The 27667-nt window shown below is 44.0% G+C and overlaps 2 protein-coding genes and 1 pseudogene across 2 annotated transcripts; 2 read left to right on the top strand and 1 right to left on the bottom strand.

The window, feature by feature from the left end:
* The first annotated feature begins 13500 nt into the window (after positions 1 to 13500).
* On the top strand, positions 13501 to 15024 carry LOC116245796 (uncharacterized protein At4g22758). The gene is made up of 2 exons (XM_031617351.2): positions 13501 to 14206; positions 14605 to 15024. Exons 1-2 carry the CDS (start codon positions 13825 to 13827, stop codon positions 14763 to 14765), a joined length of 543 nt encoding a protein of 180 aa, XP_031473211.1. The 5' UTR covers positions 13501 to 13824; the 3' UTR covers positions 14766 to 15024.
* A 3608-nt stretch (positions 15025 to 18632) lies between these two features.
* LOC116253655 (histone deacetylase HDT1-like) lies at positions 18633 to 22833 on the top strand. The gene is made up of 9 exons (XM_031628590.2): positions 18633 to 18789; positions 20036 to 20106; positions 20227 to 20458; positions 20667 to 20711; positions 20813 to 20952; positions 21498 to 21581; positions 21678 to 21774; positions 22212 to 22365; positions 22505 to 22833. Exons 1-9 carry the CDS (start codon positions 18771 to 18773, stop codon positions 22569 to 22571), a joined length of 909 nt encoding a protein of 302 aa, XP_031484450.1. The 5' UTR covers positions 18633 to 18770; the 3' UTR covers positions 22572 to 22833.
* A 720-nt stretch (positions 22834 to 23553) lies between these two features.
* Positions 23554 to 27659, bottom strand: LOC116253664 (splicing factor U2af small subunit B-like; annotated as a pseudogene).
* Between the last annotated feature and the right edge of the window lie 8 nt (positions 27660 to 27667).

The raw sequence follows: 27667 nt of genomic DNA, 5'->3' as shown, positions 1-27667 counted from the left end.
AGGGAATCCAAACCTAGGAGACCTAGACCCACCCGGTCTAGGTGCGGAAGGACTAGGCACACCTAGCCTAGATGAAGAAGACCTGGACTCACCTAGTCCGGAAGATGAAGACCTAGGCATGACTGGCCTTGATGATGGTGGGCTCGGCTTGGTGAGGAGCACGCGTGATCCGGGTGCGGATCAAGAGCAGTGGGCTCGAGCCCACTTCATGGATCAAGTTGGCGAAGCTCAGGCGGACCTGGGCGAGGTGGGGCATTTGGCCCAATTCAGATTTGAACACTTAAGATGATTTGATTTACTTTTTGTATCGATTTATTGTTTGATTAGGTTTGTTTAGCGTCTCATCCTGAGACATTTCTTTGAACCGGTTTGGCACTTGTATTTAAGCCAAAACCGAGACACTTTATTCATTCTTGCTTAATCAAATTGAGATTTTCTCTTCCCTCCATGCGTGGAGAGTCATTTGGCCCCTAGGGCGTGGCTTCTTTGAAGCACTACATTGTAATGCTCACCAAGCCGTGAGATTAGTGGAAGTTCAAGCTCCGTTAATGGCCGCCGGCAGCCATTGACATCTTGGATTTGCATCGTTCCCAAATCAAGCGATCCCTTGAGTGGACATTCGTGCATCTTCCTTGAACACAAAGGGAGATAGGGGCGATCGATCCATAGGGCTGGTGAAGAAGGCTTGGCGTCCGTGGTTCTGACGTCTGGCATCGTTCTTCACTTCTGATCACTGGCAAGGTATTTCCCTCACAAGTTAAGTATCATCTCTTCTTGGCACTTAACCAGGAGTACTTTGGATACCCGTTCGAAGAAGATCAATGTGTAAGGGAGTTTGAGCATCCGAGGGGAACCTCGCCTAAATCAAGGTCCTCAACGCGGTATCCCCTTGGAACGAAGATCTAGTCTCGCGTGGAAGGAGGAAGTATTGGGTGCATTCGACCGCTAAGGCAGAAGTCTAACTCCTAGTCCATTCAAGTTTTGCACGAGTTAGATGATGAAGAACAGTTGTTCTCAATCCAGCGTATCCATGGCATATCCGGCGTATGATTGCTGAAGGAGAAAGAAGGAGAAAACATGGAAATAAGAAGAGAAAACGCGGAAGGAAGATGGGCAAACGCGGCAAGTAGAAGAGAAAATGCGGAAGAGGCGAGATTCGGATTCCTGAAGAAGAAGACAGGAGACCTCTCTGATTCGAGGGCTGTTTCAGACGATTTACTGGGAGTTTGGAGGAGATCTATAGCTCGTTGGAAAGATCTCGGCTTCATCTTCAACATACTAAAATTTCAGCCTGATCGGACCAGCGCGCACTGGTCAAATCTGCCACGGAAGTTTGCTGTTTCCGACATCGCCGCTCAGGCGCAATCCGCCGCAGAACTGCTACTTGCAGAGGCTGTTTCTGGTGATTCTGGTGGAGTTTTTAGGCAAGCTTTATAGCATTGGATTCATAATCAAAAGATCTATAACATATCCAAAATTTAAGGTATTTGGAGTTCATTTGACCATTGAATCGTCGACTGCAAGTTCTGGGCGTTTGTAGGACTGTTTGTCGGTTTTCATGGAGTAGATCAGAATTCCGGTCATCTTTCCGGCCAGATCCGGCGACTTCCGGCCAAATCTGACCTTTGGGTACTCAGTTTCAAGTCTACCCTTGTTGTAGACTTGGTTTTAATTGGATTAATTATTCATAAGCATGGGCAATTTCGTCCGAAGGTGGAAGGGAAACCCTAGCGCATAAGGGTACCAAAAAGGCAACCCTTGGAGCCGTCCAGCTTGCCTCCTCCCCTTTGGCAACTAATTTGGAAGGGGGATCAGCTAAGTATTTCACGGAGGACAAGTGGCCGCTCGTGGTAGCAGGTGCCCTCCAGCTGGTTAATGCAATCGCGGCAGATTTGGGAGGAGAAGGGGGTCCGCGCGCTAGCTCACCCGTTCCAAAAGGGAAGGGCGATCCTTCTAAATATGTCCCTAATTCTTTGGAGAGAAGATCACCCGCGTTGGAATGATCGTGGCATCTGGACAACCACCAAAAAGGGAAGGCGCTGGGTGGCAGCTGAGGGTGTGGACACGGGGGTGAGATCAGCTCGACCCCACTTTGGCGAGATATCCTTCCTAATTTCTCTTCAATGAAATAGGAAGGAGAATATCTTGGAAGATTAGGAGCATTGCACCTAGACGCAATCCACTTAAGGCAAGATTCTCGCCATATCTTGAAGAATCCTTTGAAGATCGGTTCGTACACGTGGCAAGGATCAGCACCATCCCCTTTGGCGAGAACCTCCTTTCCGATTTGATCTCCAACAATCAAGGAAGGAGATCGGCCAGCCGATTAGGCGCATCGCACCTGGACCCTATTCGACTAAGGCAAGATTCACGCACGATCTTGGGTTCGTAATCCTAGGAGCTGACTCACATCACGTTGTGGGAAGCTTCTCACCTTAACACGTGAGGAGGAGGAGGCGGCATAATTGTGGATCTCGAGGAGATTGGCAATCAAGGGGAGAGACGGGCGAAGTCTGATTAACATACCTCACTGGAACTTCCATATTCGTCGGAGAAGGAGGAAGATACGCGTGTGTTGGCACTTCCAACACTTGCATCCCCCTATCTACGACACTTCCTAGGGGTTATCCGTTTATCCGGTGAAGTGCATTCACAATCTTTCTTTCATTTCTTTAATCATTTAGATTGTGATTGCCTTTGTTCTTGCGGATCATTTGGGAGTCTTGCCCGTGAGTTCGTGGGAGATAGTAGAGGACGGGAAAGAAGGAGAATGAACGTAACTTGAGGATTGCCTCAACGTCCACCGGCGCACCGGCGATCGCTTCTCCCTCTCATTACAAAGATCGGGGTTAAATTGGTCTTACGGGTGAAGGTTTTTCTCATCTAGAAGTTCATTTCCTTTTCACTTCTATACCTTGATACTTGTTGGCTTTGTTTCTCAAATCTTAATTTTAGCAAGGAGACGTGTGGCTCAACCTCTACCCGTAGGAGATTGCAGCCAAAGGAGAGAAGGAATCGCGTCCGCCAAGCGACATTGGCGTTTGCATCCCCCTTCACTACACAAATCAACAATGGGTCCGAATCCAATCGGGTAACTAGATCCACCTACTCTTCTCTCCTTTATTTACCGAGTAGGACTTGATTTTCTCTAGTTCTAATTGTGCTCAAGGGGGAGTTCGACTCGGTGAAGGTGGACGTGGCTGAAAATATCAAAGGGAACAGCCTTATTGCTGCCAGTTATCCCCTTTGGTGAAGCTTGAGGAGTCCCCAAGCGTGGTATTGGGAGGTAACATCGGATCACCCTATAGATTCGGGAAAATGGTGCATTTGCTTTTCAAACCGCCTACGGCATTGACAACCGGCTGGAATCCCTCCAAGGCACTTTACTAAGAACACGATTTTCGGGTTGTAGACCACCTAGAGATAAGGGTGTGGTTTGTTGCGACTAGGGATTGTATGACAGAGTGGTTTGAATGGTGTGATGAATGTTGAGTGAGGTGAGTGATATTTTGTATCGCTACGCTTTGTATTAAGCCTCACACCTATTCTAGAAATTTGTAGTAGGTTCAAGCCAGGGTTGGGGAAGCCATTCTTGAAATGTCTTTACCTATTTTTGAGCCGGGGTGACTGTCGGGTGGGAACCACTCATTGTAATTAACTTTTAAACCTATTGGCGACAACCTCCTCCTAGATCTTGGAGAGGGTCCTCGGCGGTACATTGGTGATTTCGTGGCCGCATTCGGGTGGACCCTACCACCAACCTTCGACTTCTCACTTCCCCAGTTCGCAGAGGTAGAAGCAGGGCCGTTTCCTTCGTTCATTGTCGTCCCATGTTCAGTTGCGCATGCTGTCGTCTGCGCCCACCATCACGCATCAACAATCGGCGCGTCGCCAATGGCTTTCGCCGAGTCGCCATCGGGCGTCTGTCGTCGGCATCGCCATGTTGCCAATCACTGTTCGGCCCAAACCCTCAACTCAATTGTAAGTTCTCCTTCTTGTTATTCTTCCTTTTTAAGGGACAAGTTAGGGCGCGAGTGACTCTTTCTCTCTCTCCCCTAACCCCTGTGAATGTGTCTCTAATTCTTGTTTGTGCTTTGGTTTGGGCGGTCTCTTTGACCCTTTTTATTGCTGATAAATTTGGGGTTTTGTTTACCGTCTTCTGATGCTGATTTGGGGGTTTCAGTGTGTCCCTTTTGTTTTTTTATGTTGAACACGTGACTTCATGTGTTGTTGCTGTTTTGATTGAATTGCAGAAGGCAATGAACTAATTTTCACATATTTTCTTATTTTCAGTCAAATTTTCATGCTTGAATCTTGATTGGGTAAGTTACTAACATTTGAATGCTGATTGCAGAAGTGAACATATTCTTTGGTTGGACGTCCACTTTCCTAATAGCATGTGAGACGATCATAATTGATGGTTGTCTTTGTATTTTCATTTTGTATGCTCGTATAATGTAGGCAAAGGTTCCCCTCATTTCTTGATGATTTTACTTGTTGATGTCATAACATGTAAAATTAAATAGCTCATGAAGTTTGAGGTGGAGGCAATATTTTGCTTTCTTGTGTTATGATAACAATTTTAAACTATGTCTGCCTGGTAGCAACAGATGTGCAGGTGCAGCTGAAGTATGGAATATTTTATACAATATTTATCTTCATTTGTAAGTTTTTACTATGTATTAGTGCCCTTCAGCCAAAAATTCCTCGTTCGACTACTGTCTCATAGGGACGTGCTTGAATACCTAGAATGGTAACATCTCAAACAGAACCTGTGGCTAAGTCATACGGATATGTGTGATCTTCCCAAGTGCCCGTGTCGGTATGTGGGTACAACGACACGGGTACGACTGTATTTTAAACTTAAAAATTTATATTTTCAAATTTAATTTTTCTTTAATTTTGATTTTCCCTTCCACCAACATTTTATATGTTCCTCTCATTTTACTTTAATTTTGAGAATTTTTAAGGGGCTCTCCTCGAAGGTAGAAATATTCATGATCAAAGCTTGCATACCGACGATCTGATTAATTGGTTTGGTAGTTGCAAATAGTAGATAGCTTGCCCAAAGAATACGATAGAGTCCCATGGACTTCTCTGAAGGAAAGCTTGCTTCATATTGGCTTTCATCTGATGTGGGTTGATGAGGTTATGCTTTTCTGCTTAATCAGCCTCCTTTTTCGGCCCTTATAAATGGCCCAATGAGATGGAAGGCAGGGAAGTTAACTGGAAGAGAGGCCTCCACCAAGGAGAACCCTTATATGCTTACTCATTTATAATTGTTGCATAACTAAACCTGCACGGTTTCAAAGCACAGGTGGTAAGGAAGAGAATCTGCATCCCTAAGGTCCTTGTTACCAACCCAAAATATGGAGCATAGTCTTCGCAGATGATGTCCGACTGTTCAGCAAGGGAACGAAGATCCATCCAAAACATCTATAACTTTCTAGAAGACATGGAAGAGAGGGAAAACATGAAGATAAACAAGAACAAGACATCTGTAGTGACGTTTAACATGACAGCAGAAAAGAGAAGATCATTAGCCAGAATTCTCGAGTGGGAGGAGGGTAATCTTCCTATGACATATCTCGGTCTACCTCAAAGTCTGTGCACTCCCTTGGTGGATAAAATGGAGAAGAAACTCGGCTTTTGAAATCAAATCTTCTCTCTTATGAAGGATCTGTCTCATCAAACACAATTTGGAACCATTGTTAGTTCACTGGATACAAGTATTCTTACCTCCGCAGGAAAGTAGCATGATGAGGTTCTTGTGGGCAGAGGAAGGGACAGGCAACAAAAGAATGCATATAATGTCTGGAGTGCGCTTTGCCAACCCTAGAGGAGAGAGGGATAGGTATTAGACCTCTCCAAAATTGGAACAAGGCCCTTCTAGCTAGCTTGCTGTGCAAGGTGCTGAACAGCAGGAATATAGTTCAAGACTGGTGTTGCAGCAGATATCTCAGAGGCAGTGAAGGCCTATGGACTCTCAAACTCCCATGGAATATGGGTGGAGCCTGATTGCTAATAGGATAAGGTGGAATGTGGGAGATGCCCAGATCATTACAGTCTGGCTGGATAGGTGGCAGGGCAGAGAACTGGTGAGCTCCCTCTGTGGAGAAGAATACGGCAGCATCAGAAGAGAATTGGGAATTAAATTATTAGTCTAGTGGAAGCGAAAGCGAGACATAATAATGGCATTCTAAGGAGCAGGGGAAGATTTGACTGCCTGATGGACCTGTCCCTTGCGAACCAACCAGATCAGCTAATTTGGGTAACCAGAGAAGTGAAAATCTTAAAGCTGGAGAGGTTTTTACCTCCACCAGGGAAACTGGAGCTAGAGAAAACTGGAAGCTGAGAATATGGAAAACAAAGGCCCCAGCCACAGCAGTTCTGGTTTGTTTATATAGCCTGTGAGAATAAACTTCGAAGTCTTGACAGGCTGAAAAGATGGGGTATAAATTTGGCGAAAAGGTGTTGATGGTGCAACAATGAGGAAGTGAGTAATCTCCATACCATTTTTAGATGTCAGGTGATAATTAAAGTTAATTTGGTACAACATTATTAAGCACTTTGGCAGAAAAAGAACCCCCTGGCAAGGAATAGGAGCAGAATTCCAGCACTGGCATAAAGCTCATGTCAAGCAGAAATGGTTGGAAAAATGTTGGAAAGTAGTTTTTCATATTGTTTGTTGGAAAGTCTGGTGGGCCTGTAATCAGATTCACCATGGGCATTGGAAGGAGAAAGAAAGATATAACCTTAACCATGTTGTCTGGCAAGCATGCAGGGGACAACTTCATGGCGATGGAGTTGAATAGCCATGAAACGCAAATGCTGCAGATATGGCTTCGTATAGGCGGGATATGTTCTGAAATCTCAAATGTTTCAGGGTCTCTTAGTGGAATCTGTATATAGTCAACTGTATAAAGCATAGAAAAAAACAAGTTCCTGCTGTTTTGCAGGACGCGGACAGGAGAGAGGTTAAGATCTGCAGCAGGGAGGCTGTTCAGGGGCATGATTTTGCAGAAATTTCTTTTCACAGTTGCAGCAAGTTGAATTGGATCTGGCCATTCACACAGCTAATTGCCTAATTCAGGTTGGCATTGAAAGCAACGGTAGAAGGCCGAAGAGGACGGCCAGAACCTTGGTTATGCCTTAGGGATAAGGCAGCCTACAGAAAGCTCAAAAACAATGTCATCCCAAGAGAAATTGGTGGTGTGATTTTGAAGTACAGGGAATATGCTAACCGATATGAATATGGCTAACGCAGATGACTGAGCTGCTTTGCATGGCTGAGTCCCCACTGTTGTGTTGATTATATCTTGTGTTTGTCCCTCGTGCGGAGTGGCCGTGTCTAGCCACTAGTCTTTTTTGGTTTCCGCCGATCCCCTGCATCCCTGTCAACTTTTTGGTTGTGTTTTCTCTATTATACTTAATTTTGGCGATAAAAGTAGGAGAAAGCCTTCCAAGCAACGTTTTCATTCGGCGCATGTGTTCACTTTAATTGCGAAAATATGAGAAGCCATTTTGCTATTGAGAACGCAAACGGATAGATAGATATATGTATTATAACTAACACAATCGAGTCCGATGCTTCGTTTCACAACGGAGTTTCTAATTAGAAGTGGGCGAACGACATCTGTCGTGAGGTACTTGCTTGCCCTTAACTTGCAACTTAAACTCCTTTTGCGTTTCACGTGGAAAGCAAGTGATTCGGTTAAAATGAAGTACGAGAACTTTTCATTTTAATTATAACCGCTGTTCTGACCAAAGGAGGCAATTGAAATGAAACTTCTCTACCTGGTACGTCCACATTATGTGGAAGAGAAAGGAAGGACGGTCGTGACTCTTGAAAAAAATAATTAAATTCACGAGTTACTGTCGGATGATGTCAACAACTCGGGTTTGGAATAGATATTCAAGTAAATCCAGTTAACTAGATTGAAATTTATGTTGCAATGGATTTCGATTAATTTGCAAATTGTCATGTAAACCAATATACGAAAGGTTATCCTCTCTAACTACATATATAAGACAGATATAAATTTCATCAGCTAACTAGATCTGGATTTGTATTCCAGCCCTTTTCGTTATCCAACTCCAAGTGCCATTAACCTGAGATTCAATTTGGATAACTAAGTAATGCCTAATTAACAGAACCACAGTCCGAGCCACCCGCACCCCCGTTATTGAAGTTATATTTATTGTAGAGGAACCGATGCGGAGACTTCGTGCATTTGATATTATTGTAGTTTCACCAAAAGACGAAACGTCCTAACCTGAAAGGAACTTACTTTCTGTTCTAGTTTCACAAACCTAATCTTTTGATACGATCCTAATTATTTTCCATCAAAATTTTTAGTTATACTAAACAAAGTTACCTACATTCCACTATTTGTGAAGTACTTGGATATGTCCTTTTATAATTACACATACGTTAGTTAATTAGGTGCATTTCTTTCAATAACCAAAGGAAGTTAGGTGTAGGGTTGGTTTCTTGCCAAAATCGTAGGCCAGCTTTTTTAAGTGCTGCAAAAAGCCTTGGCATGTATTTGAGAAGTATAAAAAATCATGCGTCTTCGTTAGCGCATTGGGGTTTTTTTTTTTTTTTTGTGGTGAAAATTTTGACAGTTGTGTATCTAACAATTTGTTCTGTGGGAAAGAAATTCATGGTCTTTTAAATAACAACTAAACGTAAAAAGTTAGATAGTGGATTTTCAGCACCACACCAACTTAAGGAGTACTTATTACACCAAAACTTACTGTGGATTTCTGGCAATTTTCCTTACTCTATTATGTTTCACCTCTTTTCACTTGGATAAGGGTAAGGGCTTAAGACCAAAATCTCTCTCTCTCTCACACACACACACATACATATTTACTATATTAATTCAAGTTATCTTTTCATATGACATTTTTTTATTATCAAAATTTTGATGTTATAAGATCTGCTAATTTTTTATGATTAAAAAGTACAGTGAGTCTTGAGTTACGATTGACTTACGCTTTGTTTGGTTGGGGGGAAAGGAAGGGATGGAAAAGAAGGGAATGGGAAGGGAATGGAATGAAAGGAAAGAAAAAGGGAAGGGAAATGAATGGAATGGAATGGAATGACAAGAGTTGATCAAAAAGTTTGTTTGGATAGAAAGGGAAGGGAAATGAATGGAATGGAAAAAAAGACTACATAGCACATGGATTTAAAAATGAGGGAAAGAAAAGGAGGGGTAGTGTGAGAATAAAAAATTCTTCCACGTACCTTTTTTTCCTTTCATTCTTAATCTGTCTGAATAAGTCATGAATCTTTCTAGAACAGTATCAAGAATCTCATCGAAAACTTACAGCAGCTTGCCACACCGATTTGAGAGGGAAGAGATTTATACTAAATAATCTATTCATTTCCTTTCTTTTTCCTTCTCTTGTAGCCAAATACCTTTTGCCCCTTTCCTTCTTACCAAACAGGCGTTAATGTATGTTTCATACCAAAACACTTATAAGATTATATCTGCAAGGTTAAATTGTACAAACACTACTTCTAAAAGTGCAAACATCTTTTGCCCGTTTTCCTTTTCTTGTAGCCAAACACCTTTTTGCACATTTTCTTCTTTTTTCCTCCTTCTAAAAGTCTATACTTTTAGTAATGCATACGAAAAATAGACTGTGCTTTCCAAAACAATGACTACCGTGGCTGTTTCTGTTTCAAGTCACAAGATACTTTGCAGGGCCCATCCCTGGCTGACAAGGACAAGGAGGTAAACATGACATGACAGACGCTTCCTCTGTGGAGGAGAGACAGAGAAACATGGCAATTTGTTCTTACTTGTTGTAGAATAATATATTTTGCTTGTTATTGGACCGTTCGTTCATCAACACTTTAAATGAAGGAATTCGTCTTCCCGTTAGTATGTAAAAGAAAAACCATGTTGAAATCAGATTGCGATACTTGACCTGGTTAATATTGTTGGAGCAAAAGCAGCCAAGTCTTCGTTCCGTGCTTTTTCCTCTACAAGGCTTCTCCGGTGGCGGTCGGTAGTTTGTTGAATGTGCGTACACAGACATTCCAAAGACATGTTGTATTTGTCGGTTAGATAATCCTCTACGAGCGCTTGCAGGTCGATACTTTTCGTTCTCCCCAGGTTCTCCTCTGCCAGGCGCAGTTTAATAACTTGCGTGTAAGGAAGAAAAAGAAGATGAGATGTTTAACGTATAGAAAGGAGTTGCTGATCTTGAGCTCTCACCTTATCTTCAAAAGGAGGCAGGTGGGTAGTGATTTTTTATTAACAAGGGGCGCTTTCACCCCAAGAAGCAGGGCCATTGGTCTGTCTCGCCAGTTTGGGGTTATACCGTTTTTGGAGGGCGCCAACATTGCAGGGACAAATTAAATCCACGCGTAACTCCAGTTATGGGAGAGTCCCGTGGCCGGAGAGAGATGACTCCCCAGCCGCCAAGACCTTCTCTCCCCTGTTTTTTTGTGGCATCCCCAATTAGCCGGTGACGTATACGTTCCAAAGACAAGAGAATGGTGGAACGTAGGGTAGATAAGGGATTTAAATGTGTCGGACCATTTTCTCCACGATTCAAACACGTCGTTGGATGTTTGGCGGAGGGAAGGAAGTAGAAGCTGCGTGGCCACGCGGCCAAATTAATTGACCTTCCTTCCCGTGCAGCGCCTTCTTGTGGCCGGCCACACCAAAAGGTGTAAACGTCACTTGGATGACCAATAATTAAGGAGCTCGCGCTATCTGCACAGCCCATCCTCATCTGGAGGGCCTGCTGCCTCAGGTCGCTAGCGCTTGAGGGTCGGTATCAATATGCGGCCGTCACCGTTGATGCCCTGCGCTGCCTTACCTGCAGCCCTCCTCCTACGACCACCTTTTTTATCTTGCGACCGTTTTCTCCTTGGAACTGCCAATAGATTCTTCCCTCATCATCCATGACTTCATTCATTCTAGCGCTTGTTTTAAACTCACATAGAAGGATAGGGATGAATTGGTGGTTGAATATGAAAATTTATGCGCAAGTATTTTTTGCACAAAAAAACAACTTAAAGGTCTAAACCACCCACATTGGAAAACCTCTCCCTATTTGGTATGAATGCATTTTTCTATGTTACAAATAAAATTTTACAATGAGATCAAAATCAACAGTTGGAACTTTTGGTCTATAAAGTTGTGTTTAGGAAATTTCGGAATGACAAGCATCAACTGATAAAAAATGGTTGATAGGGTAGGGAACATTTTTGAAAGGTTGTCAAATACAAATAAAATGCAATTACAGTTTTACAGGTTATGAACATCTTCTTCTTTTTGTATAAATATGTTCAAGACTGACTTTGTCTTATAGAAAAGCCACCATGGTCAATTGTTTCACCCGTTCATCCGTTATTTGCTTGGTATACTGGGGAGGTAAGGACGTGAGGGGGGTCCCCATCCATTAGCTCTCAAAAATATGAATACGGTCCGCAGCCCAGTGTGAGAAAAGTAAGCTGTACCGCCGGATACTAAAAAAGAAAAGAAAAGCTAGAAACACGAATATGCAGTTATCTACGTATATAAAACTTTTAGATGTTAGCTTTCCGGTTGTTTTTTGTAAATCTAACTAACTGTGTATGTGATAATTAAATACAAGATATAAAAAAAACCATGCAAGCATATAGCAGCTACTTCCTCGCATGTCGTAGTCCAGACAGCAGCGATGGGGCTTGAGGTGGGAGCAGGATGGTCGGAGATCCAGACTGTACATGAGCCGCCAAGGACGACCTGATTAGATTTGCTTGACGTGCTTCCTCTCTCTCCCCTCCAACCATCAATATACCGTTTTAATCATGAACATTAATTGTTCCCTGGGGCTAATTGCTATCAACTGCAGTAAAAACCAAATTATATTAGGTTGGCCCTTAATTTGTGTGGGAGAAGAAGGCACTATAGCTACCACTGCCTTGGCTTAACCAGCTTTATTCTCCAATCCGCAGCATTTATAGATTAGAAGCCCCACTACCATCTGTGCCTCTGTGGCGTCGTCGACTCCATGTCTCTCCTCCCATAAGTGTCGCTAGCAAAAGGCCTCACTTTCACTGCTTATAAAAAAGAAAAATCAGCACCATCACACGCCATATATTTTTCGGATTTAAATGTGGAGAAACATTTTTTGTCTAGGATCTCCATTATTCGATAATCGATCGACTACGGCTGTTCGGGCCCTCTGTGACTGCGAGTGGTCTTCTTCCCTTCCATTATTGGAGATTTGTCTTCATCCTTGTGTGAGTGACTTGGGCGGCGCATCAGCTTCACAATAGTGGTGAAGCAAAATGGATCGGAACGATCCACATACTAATATATCTAGTGTTCGAGGGTTACCCTAATGCCCCTGGGCGTAGATGTGGCTTTGTCTCGAAAGATGGAGAGTTACCTTGCCTTTCCGGCCATTATTGGGTGGAAGAATTTTGAGACCGTTCTTGCGTCCGCTGCGTTACGACACAAAGCCACATGCGTTTGGAATTCTTTTGGAACGGGGGGACTCGGCTCAAAAATCATCAAACAAAAGCCTCTGGAACAACATGAACATTCCGCACCTCTTTTTTTTTTAAAAAAAAAAAAAAAAACATGGCCCAATGGTTTTGGGTATTGTTTTGCCCTTCGATCCGAAAGGTTAAAAATAAAAAAATGGATTTAGCTTCGTGCTGTGAGATAATCGTAAAGAGAGAGAGAGAGAGAGAGAAAAAAAAAATTGACATGACATTGGCGACGGACTTCTTCGAGCATTGGCAAAATTTCAGAAACGCATGAATGCATAAAATAAAAAGTTGTGCAGCCGAATGTAAAGCTTGCGAAAAAGCAATCCTGAGAGCACCTCGGGGCGTTCCCACGCCATTCATGCTGACGTCAGAATGAGGGTTAAGCGAAAGAATAAGGTAAGGTTCCCCCTCTGCTCAAGTGGGACCCAGTCGCGGGAAGCAGTAACGAATGCGATAGCCAAAGGTGGGTCCCTGTGAAGAAGGGTGGGCGATGCTCAAGCGTTTGACTGGTTCCCTGTGAAGAAGGGTGGGCGATGCTCAAGCGTTTGACTGGTTCCCTGTGAAGAAGGGTGGGCGATGCTCAAGCGTTTGACTGGTTCCCCTAAATTTGGAACCCACCACCACAGGCAAAGGCAGGTAAGAAGGAAAAGGAAGGACCTTGCTTGCCGACCACTCACCCTTCTTCAAGTTTTACCACAATGAGATAGATATATCATATCATATCATATCTCAGTAGAAACAAGCAGGAGCGCAGCCTTTGCGCTATCCAAATCCCAAACCCACAACGCAAGGGAGAGAGAATCGGCAGCGAGAGTGGGAGCGGGGCCCACCACAACCACCATCCCAGATGCACCTCCCTCTCGCCGAGTCAAAGAGAGGAGGAAGAAACAAGACAAACGAGGAAAAGGGAAAGAAAACCTTCCGCGCCGTTTCCTTCCTTGGCCTGCAGGCAAGGAGGGTGGGGAGGGGGTTCCGTGCCCGGCGCATCGCATAAAATCCCATCCTTCCCCAAACCATCTCTCAAAGCATCCCCCGCGAGAGCTGTGCGCCCTCCCCCCTCTGGTTATGCTACCCCCGATTCTCGGCGTCCCTCTGGGCCTCCGCCCCTCTCCTCCTCTCGGCTTCCCCCGCCCGAGATTCTTCCGGTACCGCCGCCTGAGGTAAACATCCCTCACCCTCTAGTCATCACCAACTGGAAGGAAGAACAAGAATTCAACAATAAGACGAAGAATATAAAGATCAAGGGAGAGGGATATCGATTGAGAAGATAAGGCAGAAAGCAAGGGCAATCGAGCGACGTGGAGTAAGAACCAGAGATGCCGTCTCCCAGGCCTTCCCGACGCGACGACAAGGGGAAGAGGGCGGCTTCCTTCCACGGCCGCATTCCCTCCGACGCCCGGGAACCCTCTGCCGTTCTCCGCCGCCCAAAGACCCAACCGGAGCTGTTTGGCTCCGGCCGACCGGAGAGCCGACCGGCAGAAGAGTTCCAGTGTCCTCCTCGCCCCACGAAACTCCTGCTCAACGTCACCGTTCAGCGCAGCTTGGGCCCAATCCATATCATCATCTCGATGGATTCCACCGTGCAGGACCTGATCGCTGCCACGCTTAGGCAGTACGCCAAGGAAGGAAGGAGGCCGATCCTGTCCTCGACGGATGCGGCAGCGTTTGACCTCCATTATTCGCAGTTCAGCCTCGAGAGTAAGCCTTCCCTTCCCTCCTTCCTTTTTCTCCCATAATCTCCTGTTTTACTTCCCGAGGGTATTCCGGGATTTCTTCTTCAAGTTAGCGGTCGCCCACTCTCTCGCTTGTGGCGGCGACGGGAGGGGGCAGAGGCCAGAGGGTGGCCTGTTCCTTCCACCTACCGTGAAATCGCTCCTTTTCTTGCAAATGAATGACGTGGACACCTCTTTAGGTGTCTATGAAGCCCTTCCCTATATTAAAGGGTTTCTTCGTCATGTAAGCAGAACTCCACGGTCGTTCATCGGTCCGTCTGCCCGCACGCCTGCTGGTAGATGGGATGGCATGCTACTGGAAAGCTGTGGGCTGTGACGGTGACGGGCTCGCTAATCCTTCTTCTTCTCTCCTTGTGTGCACAGGATTGAACCCTGAGGAGAAGCTGATCGGTCTGGGATCCCGGAACTTCTTCTTGTGCCCGAAGCCGCTGACGGCGACCGCCACGACGTGTAGCGACGAGGCGGAGAAGGCGGGCACCATGACCTCTCCATGGTTCCTCAAGTTGATGGATTTCCTGCGGTGAATTTATCGGCTTCTTCTTTTCATTTTTATGTTGTTACCCCTACGGAATGTAAAGCGATCAGAAGGTGCCGTTTCCCCCTGCGTCTGCGGTTTGCAAATAATTTACACGATGCTTCAGAATCATTGATTGGAGACGGAAGGATCATCTCCATTCATCGGATGAAAACGGAACCTCGCGCACGACAAGGGTCTGAAGGTGTTGTTATTATATGGTTATTGTCATTTGAAAGTGAATAATGAATATTTTAATGATTTTATTATGTTGATGCCCGACCTGGGATGGGACTCGTCTCCACCAAAGTTGAGCTGACTTAAACTCGGTCCAGTGTCCTTATGGTCTCCAGAAATTGTCCGTGTCGAAGTTATGAACTTGACTTCAGTTACCTTTTCCATTGCGAAGGCAAAACCTGCCCGATTATTCGTTTCATCCATTTGGTGCATCTATAATCCAAATGGATACATGAGAGGGAAGGAAGGGGAAACTGGATTGTAGGCCACATCTAGTATAAGGGATGGAAATGGGGAAGTGAAGTGGATGTTATGCTAACGTTTCTCGAGTCCATTTTTGTTATACTGCCTATGTACTGTTTATGAAAAAATAAATCATTTAGCACCAATGCAACCTAGATTTGGAGTCGCAACAAAAGGAAAAAAAAGGGTTAAACATAAAGGTTGATGACTCCAATAATGAATTGTGGTGGGGTCCATGTCCGAAGGGAAGGGAAGGGGGATGCATCCGACCGACGGTTGGGCCCACAGAGAAGCCGCAGCGGGAGAGATAAGGGGCGGGGTTAGAGTTGGTTTGTCTTGTCTGAAGGTGGAGGAGGTGGTGACTGACTGCTGCCTGATTGCCTTGGATGAATCCCACCTCCCTACTCACCTTCTCCCCCTTTCCTTTCCGGTTGAAAATACGAAGGGCGCAGAATCAAATCCCTTCCTAAATTCATGCTTTTGGAAAAGAACAGGGACAACAAAGGAAAGAACAGAGACGCCCTCCGCTTTCCCTCTCGCCTGCGCGCGCTGGCGTAGACGCACCGTTGTGATGTCCAAGTGGATGCAGCGGGTTCATGTTCCGTCCTGGAAATTACTACTACGGTCGGATTCAATGTCTGGAAAACTTGACAACCTACCGAATACAAAAATCAAGTTTTCTTTGATGTGGCCGTGCTCCCCTTTTCCAAATCGCCCCCCCCCCCCCTTTTTTTTTCTTTCCATTTTATTTCTTTTAGAAAACCTATCACCGGTTTCCATGGTCTGATGCATGTCATAACTTATAAGTTTAGAAACATCCAGACTGCTGACATCTGAATTCTTATAAAATGTAGGTTGAAGTCTCTCTCTCTCTCTCTCTCTCTTTCATACACGCACACACAGTGGTGGAGCGAAAAATTTTTTTTGCTAAGGGTCACTGTTGTAGAACATTTCATTTTTTTAATGGGCACAATATATATAAATAAGAAATAATTGTAAGACATTTATATGAAAACAAACAAAAAAAAAAAAAAAAATTTGTTGCTGGTGGGGGCAACTATACTACTGCACGCCCACAGGCAAACAAACAAAGGCATGCAAGCATGGACTTGAGATTAACCTTGTCCCTGTGGTCATCCTGTCGTCACGCAAGTAAATATCTTCTGGGGCGTCTGCATTGCAATAGCTTTTATTAGTATTTTGTGACCGTTTATCATAGATGACAACGCTGGCGAGGCCAGGCCACCACTTGGTCAACTTGCCTAAGTCCCCCCTTTCTGTCCGCTCGCGCTATCGCTCGTCCAGTCATTATCGCCCGTCTGCCACCAGGCCTTGTTTGCAGCTCCAGTCCACCGATTTAACCACGCTCGGATTTTGGATATTTATTTGTTTTTGTATCTAATTATGGGAACTCGGATCTCCAGTTCAAAACATATTTTTTCTTGCTTTAATTTTCACGGAGGGAGACTTAGTCAACCTACCCCCGGTGTATATGTATTTGTTTTTGGCTCGCATTCAAAATCTTGTATTCGGACTCCTCATGTTTACGTTAAAGTTGACGACTCATTTTCTGTCGTCTTTAATTTCAAGGGAGTACACAAAAGAAAGAGCCAATGAACGCTTTATATTGAAACCTTTTCATAAATCACATTTCTATCTTTAATGTTGCAAAAAGGAACCAGCTGGGCAATCCAAAGAGCTAAAACATCTTCCTTGGTTCATTCTTTAATTGCTTCTTTGTTTTTTGAAATCAAATTACTAAAGACTGTTGGGTAGCCAGCTTGCTGTCCATATTTTATATCCCCCTTGTCAGTTTCTGTTGTTGTGACGATCAAATTGTTATATGTGAGTCCATTTTGTTGAAGAAAACCATTGCTCTCGATTTATTTCGTATGCATAAAACAATGAAGACGAAGATCATATGGCCGTTTCTTGTTGTTTTTAAAAAAACTATTACGGAATCAATCAAAGCTTAGGAAAAAGACACAAATAACGTTAGGTATATATGTAAAAGCTCACACACACTGCACACACACATATATATATATATATATAGCTCCCATCCAAGTATTAAGTCTTCACGCCATGTCCATTGCCATCGCCATCAAATTTGAGTGGGAAACGGCAAGAACTGGAGCCACAGCTGTCCGAGAAGAGTGGCTGCCGTAACTCTCGAAAGGTGAGTTAATCAGCTGAACCTGTTTATTCAAGGGGAAAGCCTGGCTCCCTGAACTGAACTTTTAGATGACCGTTGCATTCTATCGATGGACGCAACTGCAACCGTTCAAGTCTTTTTATTATGTATTTTTGTTATTGCATGTCAGGAGCGGACGAATGTAGGGTTGAACAAATTCCCGCGATCGGTTTCAATTTGAACTTTAGAAATAAGCGCTGCGTAACTAAACTACTGACTGGCTTCCGGTTCATCCCGCGTCGCCAGTTGCGTTTAGTAAGCGGATTATAGATGTTGCTAATGCGGATTTAGCAATAGGTCCCCCATTCATTGGGTGCCTGAGTCTGACCCGCCCATGCCGGTAATCCTGAATCCGGTGTCGGCCGAATTCGAGCTAGAGATTCTCACACCGAGTCCCACAGATGGGAGAGTTAGATGGGTCCGTGAAAGCTTGAATCAGTTTCACATTTTGCCTGAATCTTATACCTTGTCTGAGCAAGCTTAAGCAATATGTGATCGTTTGATTTAAGCAGCAGCTACCCCCAACCTGAATAAATAATAATAAACTCATAGCCTTCTTGTCCCTACTAAACCCCATGAAAGATCAAGATATCTTCAACACAGGGGGTTGTCCAAGTTGTTTTCCATGACGTGAAAGCAACAGCCAATAGGTAGGGGGCACTAGATAAAAATGGAGTGCTGCTAATAATAATAGAGCACCAACCATTTTTCATATAAGCCTCTTCTGTCTCGAGTTTGAGACGGAAGGAAACTGAATATTTCTCTCAACAAGGCCGAAGCGGCAGATTTAAAAAGCATGCTCACAGATCTTCAAACGGATCTTTGTCGCCTTGGACTTTCTTCAGGCCTGAACCCGAATCCGGATTTAGTTCCTTTTAAGTCGCGCGTGATACAAAGGGAACGAGAAATTTGCGTTTCAATCAGGTTTGGTATCTGAATCACAAAACTAAGAAGGCGTTTGTGACGACGCTGCTCCGTTTTCGGATTTTATTCTCTTCACGAATTTGAATCCGGAAGGAGCGGCGCCGGTTCTGGTTCTGATTTACATCGGGGATCCGATTTTCACTTGGAGGAGGGAAGTGACTAAGTTATCCTCATCGAGCTTCCTCCACTCTCTCCTACACTGAAGTGGCTACTTCTGTAATTTCGGCACTCGATTAGGGCGCACGCCGGTGGCTAGTCGCTATATAATCCCGCTTCTCCCCGGAAGGGCACGGAACCAACCGAGTGGAAGGGTTTTGTCACTCGCGTGGAACCCTAAACCCTAGCAGCCCTTCTCTCCTCAGACTCTCCGCGCCTCACTTTCTTTCCCATTCTTGCCGCTCTCCCCCTTCACGCTCTATGGAAATGGAATTCTGGGGTAATCATTTCTTCTTTCTGATTTTTCGCTATGCTTGACTATTCTTTTCTTTTAGTCGTTGATTTTCTCTCCTGCTAGATTTCTAGGCCCGCCTTTAGGGCTCTTCTTCGTCCGCGTCTTCCCTTTGCGAGTGTACGCGATCGATGCACTTTTATTTACTTTTGATCCTTTGCCTAAGATTGACGGTTATTTGTCTCCTATTTATCTTCTCATACAAAATGCATGTCGTTTATGCGATTTACACAGCCTGAATGTTTTTATCCTATCTGCACTCCAGAGTATACCGGGGGCAGAAGGCTTTATGGGCCGGCTCTTTGTTTCCTTTGTGTTCTGTACCTACCTATGAACACTTGTTCATCCATTATGATAAGAGGATGTCCCGCATTTGGAATGCCACTATTCTATTAATAGGTTATGACAGCATAGGTTATGTCTATCATGTTAATATTAGACTCTGGAAACTTCCTTTATTCTACCATATCTGTTGCTTCTTTGGTAAATCTACCAAGGGTTGTCCTTTTATTTTCCGGAAATTTATTTCCCCTTGTTGATATTATGTGCGAATAGGATATTTATCAATTCTTTACATACGTGGTTTTAAACTTTCTTCTCGTCCCAAATGATTCTTCAACCATTATGACTGCCGTAAAATTTCTGGGGCCATGTTATGAACGACGAACAAGCTGTATATGAGCTCCGATTTTTTTTTTTCCTTGTCTGCAAATGCTCTATATGCCAATTTTGGTTCTCTTTTCTGTCTATCAGTTGATTTGTGGAAGAGTTATCCAATTGTTATATTGGGATCCTGAAAAATTCTTCTGTGGAAGGAGGATTCATGTTTAGCAGTGCTGGAGAAGCGTGCCATTCATAAATAATTCTCTCTTCTATTCCGTGCTTGTTTTTTTTCTTGTTAATTAATTACAAGTAGAGCTTATGCCCCGCGAAGGATGTGGCCTTTTGTGTTCATTTTCGAGGCACCCTGCAATATGAGAACTTGCCTATCCTGCGCGTTTATTTCATTGGCACTGTATGCGACATAGTTTCATTAAAGTTTGATTCAGGCCCTCATCTGGTTCAACTACTGTCTAAGCACTTCGTTTTCTGTAGCTGTGGTTATTCATCTGTTCTGAAGGCGTTTTTAACAATGCAGTTGCTTGTAAAAAAAAAGTTATCTTTTCTGCACTCTTTCATGTGATTTTGGTTGACATTATCATTCTTTGTTCAAGTCATGACACTTTTCTTATAGGTGTTGAGGTCAAATCTGGTGAGCCACTAAAATGTGACCCCGGAGAGCATACCTACGTGCATCTATCCCAGGTATGATCAAGCATTTAATGTTTATTCCTACTGGTGTCCTTGTTTAATGCATGAGGCTAAGAGTTCAATAAGGGTATGGTCCCATATATTGCCAATAATTAAGTACGTGCTGTAATGCAGGTGGCTCTTGGGGAGATTAAAAAGGACAAACCAAGTGAAAATGTACCGATCTATGTGAAGGTTGACGATAAGAAGCTTGCCATAGGAACGTTGTCTACTGAAAAGTGTACCCAAGTATCTCTTGACCTAATATTTGAGAAAGAATTTGAACTATCCCATGGTTGGAAGAATGGGAGCGTTTATTTCTGTGGCTATAAGTCTATTCCAGAGGATGAAGAAGATGATGATTCAGGTACTATTTTAGCTGGCCTGTTGATTCATTTGGAAAATCTATTGGTTTTTTGAATTACTCCTGCTATATGCAGGACAAATCTATCTTTTGCCTCGAGAATTTGCATGACAATTTAAGTAGTTTCAGTTATCTCGTTTATGGGTTTTCTTGCTCTTGCGTTTCACTTAACTGGTTAGTTCCCTTGTTTGTATAAATTTGTGATTTGCAGATTCTGGTCCAGAAGATCTCATCCCGCTTTTGAGAAATCAAAATGGTATCCAACCATCTGTCCTAGATTTACTGAGTATGTTGATATTCTAGGTCGCTTCTCTCCTCTTTCTGATTCCAGATTTGTATTTTCCCTGTCCTTTCCAGGAGAGGCCAAACCCAAACCTGTGCAGCCTAAACCTCTCACTGCCAAGCCCAAGGGTAAACCAGATCTGCCAGATTCTGATGAGAGCGATGAGGATGCAGATGATGATGAGGATGAAAGTGATGAAGAGGACGGGGATGAGGTAGGACATTGAAATGATTTCATTTTCGACAACGTTTTCAATTTCCGACTTGTTGGGTTTGTGTTGAAGCATATATTTCCTCTCTTTGTTACACCTATGCACTAATATCTTTATCATGGGTTTCTATGGTCATCTTATGCTATTGACAAAATGTTCTGATGTTTTAAAAACAGTTAAACAGTATGTATGTGTTCGTGAGTGCCTTTCTAGGCTGTTCTGCATAGGCATTTGGTAAAGTTCTGTTATTTGTTCTATTTTTGCTGACAAACACAATGCTGCCGGCTCTTTTCTAAAGCGGTGACAAAAAAGTTGCATTAAATGAATGTTTGCCTCTGCTTTGCTCTTGCAGCTCCTGAATGGTGAAATTCAAAGTAGATAACAATAATCATAAATGAATACTAATTTGAGAATTGTTGTTGTACGTGACCTGATCTCCGTCAAACATTATTAGTTGGATATGGATAAGCTAATTGTGCTATGTTATGCCTTCATGGTTATGTTGATGCATTTTGGACGCTTAAATCGTTTCTATTTTATCTTTGAAGGAGATGCAAAGTGGTGATGAGAGCGATGAAGACGAGGACGATGAGGATGAAGACAGTTCTGCTGACGAAGAAACACCTGAGAAGGTGGATTCTGAAGTCTGAATTTTAGAGGTTCCTTCTTCCTCTTTAGTGTTCTACTTGTGCGTGTTTACGTATTTGTTATTATTGTCCAATCTGAAGGCTGGTAAAGGCAAGAAAAGACCCCAAGAATCTGCTACGAAGACTCCTGGACCAGAGAAGAAAGCAAAGCTTGTGACTCCAGACGGTGGGAAGACAGGTAACCTTTTTTTTCATGCGAATTAAAAAAAAGGGGGTTCCATCGGGATGGTTCTTCGAGCATCTACACATCCTTTGAGATCGGATATAAGGATATGAAAAGCGCGTATTTCTCTTTCTCCAACTCAGTTTGGCAAGCGAGTCTCTGAACTGAGAAAAATTCCCAACACTTGGTTTGCTGGATTGGAATACCCGGTCGTAGTTAATCATTGGAGCCTATTGGAGTAAGCCTGGAGATGGCATGTGTACCTCGAAGCTAGATAAGCATTGGAGCCTATTAGAGTATGCCAGAAGATGTTATAATACATTATTTAGTTGCTAGCTTGCAGTTGCACATTGCTTTTGTGCAAAATTTTTCTTCTAAAGACCCTGATGTAGGCAATATACGTCCTGTGCTTAGTTGAATTGCTAATGAGTTTGCTTGACAATAATGTACAGGTGCCACAGAAGGCAAGAAGGGTGGTGGACATGTCGCTACGCCCTATCCGTCCAAAACTGCTGGAAAGACACCTGGCGGTGATAAGGCAAAGCAGCAGACCCCAAATGCCCAGGCTAAGAAATCCGGACAAGTGATTTGCAAGAGCTGCAGCAAGTATGTATTCTCTATTCCACCGTTATAATATTTGTTTTTTTCACTTCACCGTTATCTAGTTTAATTCCGATTGGTCCCCTTTCCCATTTGTTCTTTTGAATTTGTATCGATTTCTTATTTTCCTCCCTGCGTGGTTCAGGACATTTGGCTCGGAGCAGGGGCTGGAAAGCCATACCAAAGCTAAGCACAGCGCAACAACGAAGTGATACAGGTGTTTACATAAGAGCGGAAGGGAGGTGTTTCTCCAAAGTTTTGTAGGCGGTTGGTTGGGTATACTGAAAAGGAGGGATAAGGTTTCAAAGGATTAGAAACTTGATTTTCAGGTTCAAGGTGGTGGATTTAATGGTTTTAGGTCCTTAGTTTGATATTAATCTAGGAAGCCTTTGGACATCCATGTCGTTCTAGTGGTTCAAGTGATTCTGTTGGATTGCATATTGGCGTTTTTTCTTATTGATAGTTTTATTCTTATGTTGTGGTTTCGTATGCCCGGAACAGACGAATATTATAAGATCAAGAGTTTTCGCAACTCTCGCTGGACCGCAATGCATTTGAACGAGGTCTTGACCGAGTATCATCGCCTCCGCCTCACCATGGTAGTTTGTTGTTTCTCTTCGTTTATATTGGTTTTCTTTTAGTTGGGAAGCTGAGATGCTCGTGTTGTATGGTGGTTTAGTCACCCGCGCGCCCTTTTTGCGTAGTTAACGTGGATTTTGATCTACGTATTTTTAACGGTCACAATTTATGTACATAAGAACTGTCTCGATCTGTCGTCTTTTTTAGTAAAATTTGTCATAAACCTGCAATAACGAATATTTTCTTGGTACTGGTTTAAGATTGATGGAATTTAGACGCCCTGGATGATTTCCTCCGCTGGTGTTGTCAAGTGTGTAGGTAAGTCTTGCCGGCAATCTTTGGATACGTCCATCGATTGTCAGGCCACATTTGCTGACGTTTTTTCATTTGATTGCGAAGCGAAAGGATAGAGGCCTAGGCACGTTCTATCTTGTCTTGGAGAACAAAATCACCACGTCTCCATGAAGGCGCCAAGCACAATTTTTTCAAAGCAGTTCCGCTTTTATATTTAATCTGAATCGGAAACCTGAACAAGGTCTCGCTCAGTAAATGGTCTGACACAATTCATCGACGCTTGATATGATATGCAATTCAAAGGACAAGCGACTGCAAATGTAGGTGAAATAGGTATTATCCATTCATCGAGTAAAAGTCTGTTAATGATTTGTTTATTTCAGCAAGCAAACCACAGGGAAAGCTTGTTTGGCTGCAGAAAAAGAAAACAGTGGACCAACTAGCGGCTTGGTACCCAGCTTAAGAGGACAGTTTTCCAACTGCCTTTTCTTTCTGGTCAGCGACGGAATCTGGGAGATTCCGGCTCCCTCGACGATAACGGCGCCCTGCCCACCAACAAGTGGTACACCCACCCATGGAACATGGTCCTGTCGCATCCCCTGTGGCTTCTACCCCCCAACCGGAAGGCGTACTGCCTTTTCTCCGAACGATCGCTCCACTAATTTTGGGTCCTCTATTAGTCGACGGCAGGGCGGCCTCGATGATGGTCGACTTCCACCGTTCCTGCAATCGGATGCCGTCAGCAAATCGTGGGGCTGGGTTGAAGAGATCGGCTACCCAAAACTCGTTCGGGCGACGCCACCATCAAAGGCTTCGCTTGCACACCGATGGGTTGAACACCCACGGTCGAGGCAGACCATCTCTGCTCCCAACCCGTCGGTGGAACATCAGTCTCGCTGACGCTGGCTACCCCACCGGTCAGAGGAACCGGTTCAGGAGTGGATGAAGGTGCCTGCCCCTTTTCCCGTCCACGGCATCAATGGGATCCCGAAGGGGCTCTTTCCGGCGCGACATCGACTCCACGGCTCCAAGATCCTCTCATGCGTTCATTGCCTCTACCAAGGTAACCAGGATGACACTCGCCTCTTCCCATTTCAGTGTCTGATGCAAAAATGGTTGGACGGTCGTTCACAGCAGTAAGTCCATGAAAGCTTTGTGTATTCTGCAGAACTGAATAAAACATTTCCTTGAACTCGTCGAGGTCTCTGTGATGAAATCTAGCTTCCTGGTTGTTTTTGCTTGATGTGGCGACGACAGATTCATGTTTCGCCAAGGTTTGCTGGGCGGCTGCGCCTGTTCTTCCATCAACGGTGCAACTTCGATGCCCGTAAACTAGTAAAACCAATTGACGCAAATCTGCTTTCGCTCTGCATCAACTTGCCTATCCAAAAAGGCAAACCTGAACCTGACATCTCAAGAAGATGGTAAGAATAAAATTGTGAAAGGAAAACAGATATGAAGAATTGTCACACTTGCCTCTACCAATAGGACGGGCAACTAAAAGGAATTTATACTGAGTTCTGCAGCAACAAACTGCAATCGATGCATGGTCATGTTAAGGCAATCAACACATGGAACCTGGCCACCGCAAATTTACGCGGACATGATCGCTACTGGAAGGCGCCGAGGTAGCCTATTACTCGGTTATTGGGTTGTAAAAAACGGAGCGATCACTGGAAGACGCGTTTTCCAGAAGACAATGGAACCCATTAGGGTTCCTGAAAGGACGTGAACCACACACTCTTGGAAAGACCACGAAGGAACAGGTGTGCAGACAACAGGGTTCATGTTCAGAAACACGCAAACTGCATCAAGCAACAACAGTCGAGTGAAGGGGAGGTAGGATAAAACAGGCACTCCACCGAATATCATAGACCGGTAAGCTAGAATTACTACATGGTATCACTTCAAAAATGGAACCCCTTGCATCTATGGTCCACAAAGCAATCTTCCAGGCATCGGGGAAGGACATGCCTAGTAGCCACCACATCCTGCTGGCAGTTGCTCATGGTACTGCTGTCCGTCATATTTATGACATTGTCAGGGTTGTAGTTGTGGTCATTTCTAGCGGCAGCCTTTCTCTTTCCCTGTTCCACTGTTCAATTTTGGCCCTTCCCTCAGTGCTGCCTTCCCTTTCTGGGCACCTGTTGTTCCTCCCACCAGGGCCGCCTGCCACTCCCTCTTCTGTAGGCAGGGCTGCGGCTCCTTTCTTTTCTGCCCGTCCTCATGATAGTAGTCCTTGCCATCATATCTTCATCCATGGCCGCAGATACTATGAGACCGTTCTTCATAGGTTTGGTGCCTGACTTCGTCTCCTAGTACGGCTGTCACTATAACAGCTCCAATAGCACCCAAACAGTTTTCGCCTTAGGTCTCTGAAATTAGTTATAATTATATTGATATTCAAGAATCAACGGAAGTTACTGATACATACAGAACATGAGAGTACTTATAGTTTCACCTGCTAATCTTCTTTAAGTGCATAAAATTGCAATATCCACCCCTATTACAGGTATTTTCATCGTACTGCCAACAAGTAGCTTCACGAGAGTCGGTCACTGGAGAGAAGTCCACAATAATTGGACAACCTGAACACTTAAGTTACAGCCACAATAAAAGGACAAAGTTAGCACGGGGAAACATTCACGGTAACGAGTAATAAATCTGAAAGACAGAAACAAAAGGCAAATACCACAACAGGAGACCTGCATAATATCTGCCTGCGAGATTTCTCATTGTGTTTGCAGCAGGCTCCTCTTCTCTAAACCGAACATACACTTTGCCAACCTGTGTAAAGTTCCAGAGTTAACAATTTGTTAGGGTGAATCTGAGAGCTTTTATTTTCTAGAGAATCTTTAAGGGCAAACAGCTTTACCATGTGACCAGCCAAGTTGTCGCATTATCGCATACTTTCAAACTTTCAATCGCACCATACTTGCTTAGCTCCTCAAACAAATCCTCAAAAAAATCCTGAACAGTAAGAATAGGGAAAACAAAGGTCTTTTTTTCTTGAGTATGTCACAATAAAACTGTGGGAACAGCAGGACATATACAAATCAATTGCCCATAAAGGAACGAGCAGCAAAGAGATATGCTACATGATTTCTATATTGTCCATTCAGTTTAGCCGTAAATGAAACCAAAGGCTGGCCCAAAACCAGGAAACCGAGATCTGTACCTTCTGATGTAGTTTGTTATTCCAAGCATAAAAATGACGATAAAACAGCCGGGTTACCTGAACAAATACAGAGCATTTCTGCAGAAACGGCTGGTTTCTGAACCCAAGAAAAATGTCCTGTTGGTTCAAGGAAGGATTTAATGACCAGCATCCCTTACTCAATTTTCTGGCTAACCTCTATCAGCTGTTTCATATTTTTATTGTAATATTTTTATCATATTGGATATGGTTCAATGCAAGATCCTATGCGCACTCTTCTCTTTTAGTGGTTTATCAACAACAATGCAACCTGAGGAAAGGAAGAGACCTCAGTAGATCCGCATTCCAAATCCTACATACAAATTCTCCGTCCATCTGCTGACATAGCCCAGCTACAATCCGTGTGGGGAACAATGGCTGAAAAGCTGTCGTATCCAGATCAACTCTCATGATAGACTCCTCATATTAGACCTGTAACAATCTTCCCTTCCTTTGTCATGTCAACCTCATATTAGAAAACTCTTTCCTCCTGTGCTTCCAAAAACGGATTTTTACCCTTCTAGATCGTGGACATGAAAAATCTCCTCGATTTTGTTCTCCAAGGTTTGACTATCGACCATCACCATGACTGCTAAAGCTCCTATCAAAACGAGGCTCTCTCTCTCTCTGGGGGCAAACAGAAGCAACAGAGACAGGCAAAACTAACACAAATATTCAAGCAAGCCTGGTAACTGATAAAAACCTTAGAAATGCGACATGCCTTTAGAAGAGAGAAAAAGTAAGAAAAGCGATACAATGTGAAAATTTCAACAAAAAATTCATAAGAAAACACAGCAGGTAGGTCATATGCGACGAAACAACTGAGAGAGAGAGAGAAACCGCAAAATGTTCCTGGATTTTGCGAGGGTCAATCGCCTGGCCCTGGAGGTCGACGCCGGGGTTGATCATGTCGGCCTTTGGTACATATTGGAGAAGAGGAGTGTGGGACTGAGGCTAGGCTTCGTGTGTAGGCGGGAGCAGCGGCCCCCGTGCCGCCAAGCCCCGATCTTAAAATAGAAGGAGCAGTTCACCCTGTCTTTCTCTCATCCGAAGATGGACGCCAGATGCTCCGCCATTCCCCTCCTTCCTGCTCCTCATACAACCTGACAGCACAACCTCACCGGCTCTAGAGCAAAAACTAAAAAGGCTTTCCCCCTCTTGCCGCATTTTTTTCCCCTTTCCCGTATTCCGTGCATAAGAACACCAAAGCGACGACAGACACAGAGGGACGGCGTAGGG

Source organism: Nymphaea colorata, chromosome 1 (assembly GCF_008831285.2).
Source record: "Nymphaea colorata isolate Beijing-Zhang1983 chromosome 1, ASM883128v2, whole genome shotgun sequence".
In the NCBI taxonomy this organism is placed as follows: Eukaryota; Viridiplantae; Streptophyta; class Magnoliopsida; order Nymphaeales; family Nymphaeaceae; genus Nymphaea; species Nymphaea colorata.
Note: the sequence above shows the minus strand (reverse complement) of the source record. Positions and strands in the feature narration are given on the sequence as shown.

Bases quoted from the DNA above. Each gene is read 5' to 3' on its own strand.
- LOC116245796 (XM_031617351.2), top strand. From the start codon at position 13,825: ATGCCGTCTCCCAGGCCTTCCCGACGCGACGACAAGGGGAAGAGGGCG. The intron at 14,207-14,604 runs GTAAGCCTTCCC...TTGTGTGCACAG, and splicing joins TTCGCAGTTCAGCCTCGAGA to GATTGAACCCTGAGGAGAAG.
- LOC116253655 (XM_031628590.2), top strand. The intron at 20,107-20,226 runs GTATGATCAAGC...GCTGTAATGCAG, and splicing joins CCTACGTGCATCTATCCCAG to GTGGCTCTTGGGGAGATTAA. The intron at 20,953-21,497 runs GTAGGACATTGA...TTATCTTTGAAG, and splicing joins ATGAAGAGGACGGGGATGAG to GAGATGCAAAGTGGTGATGA.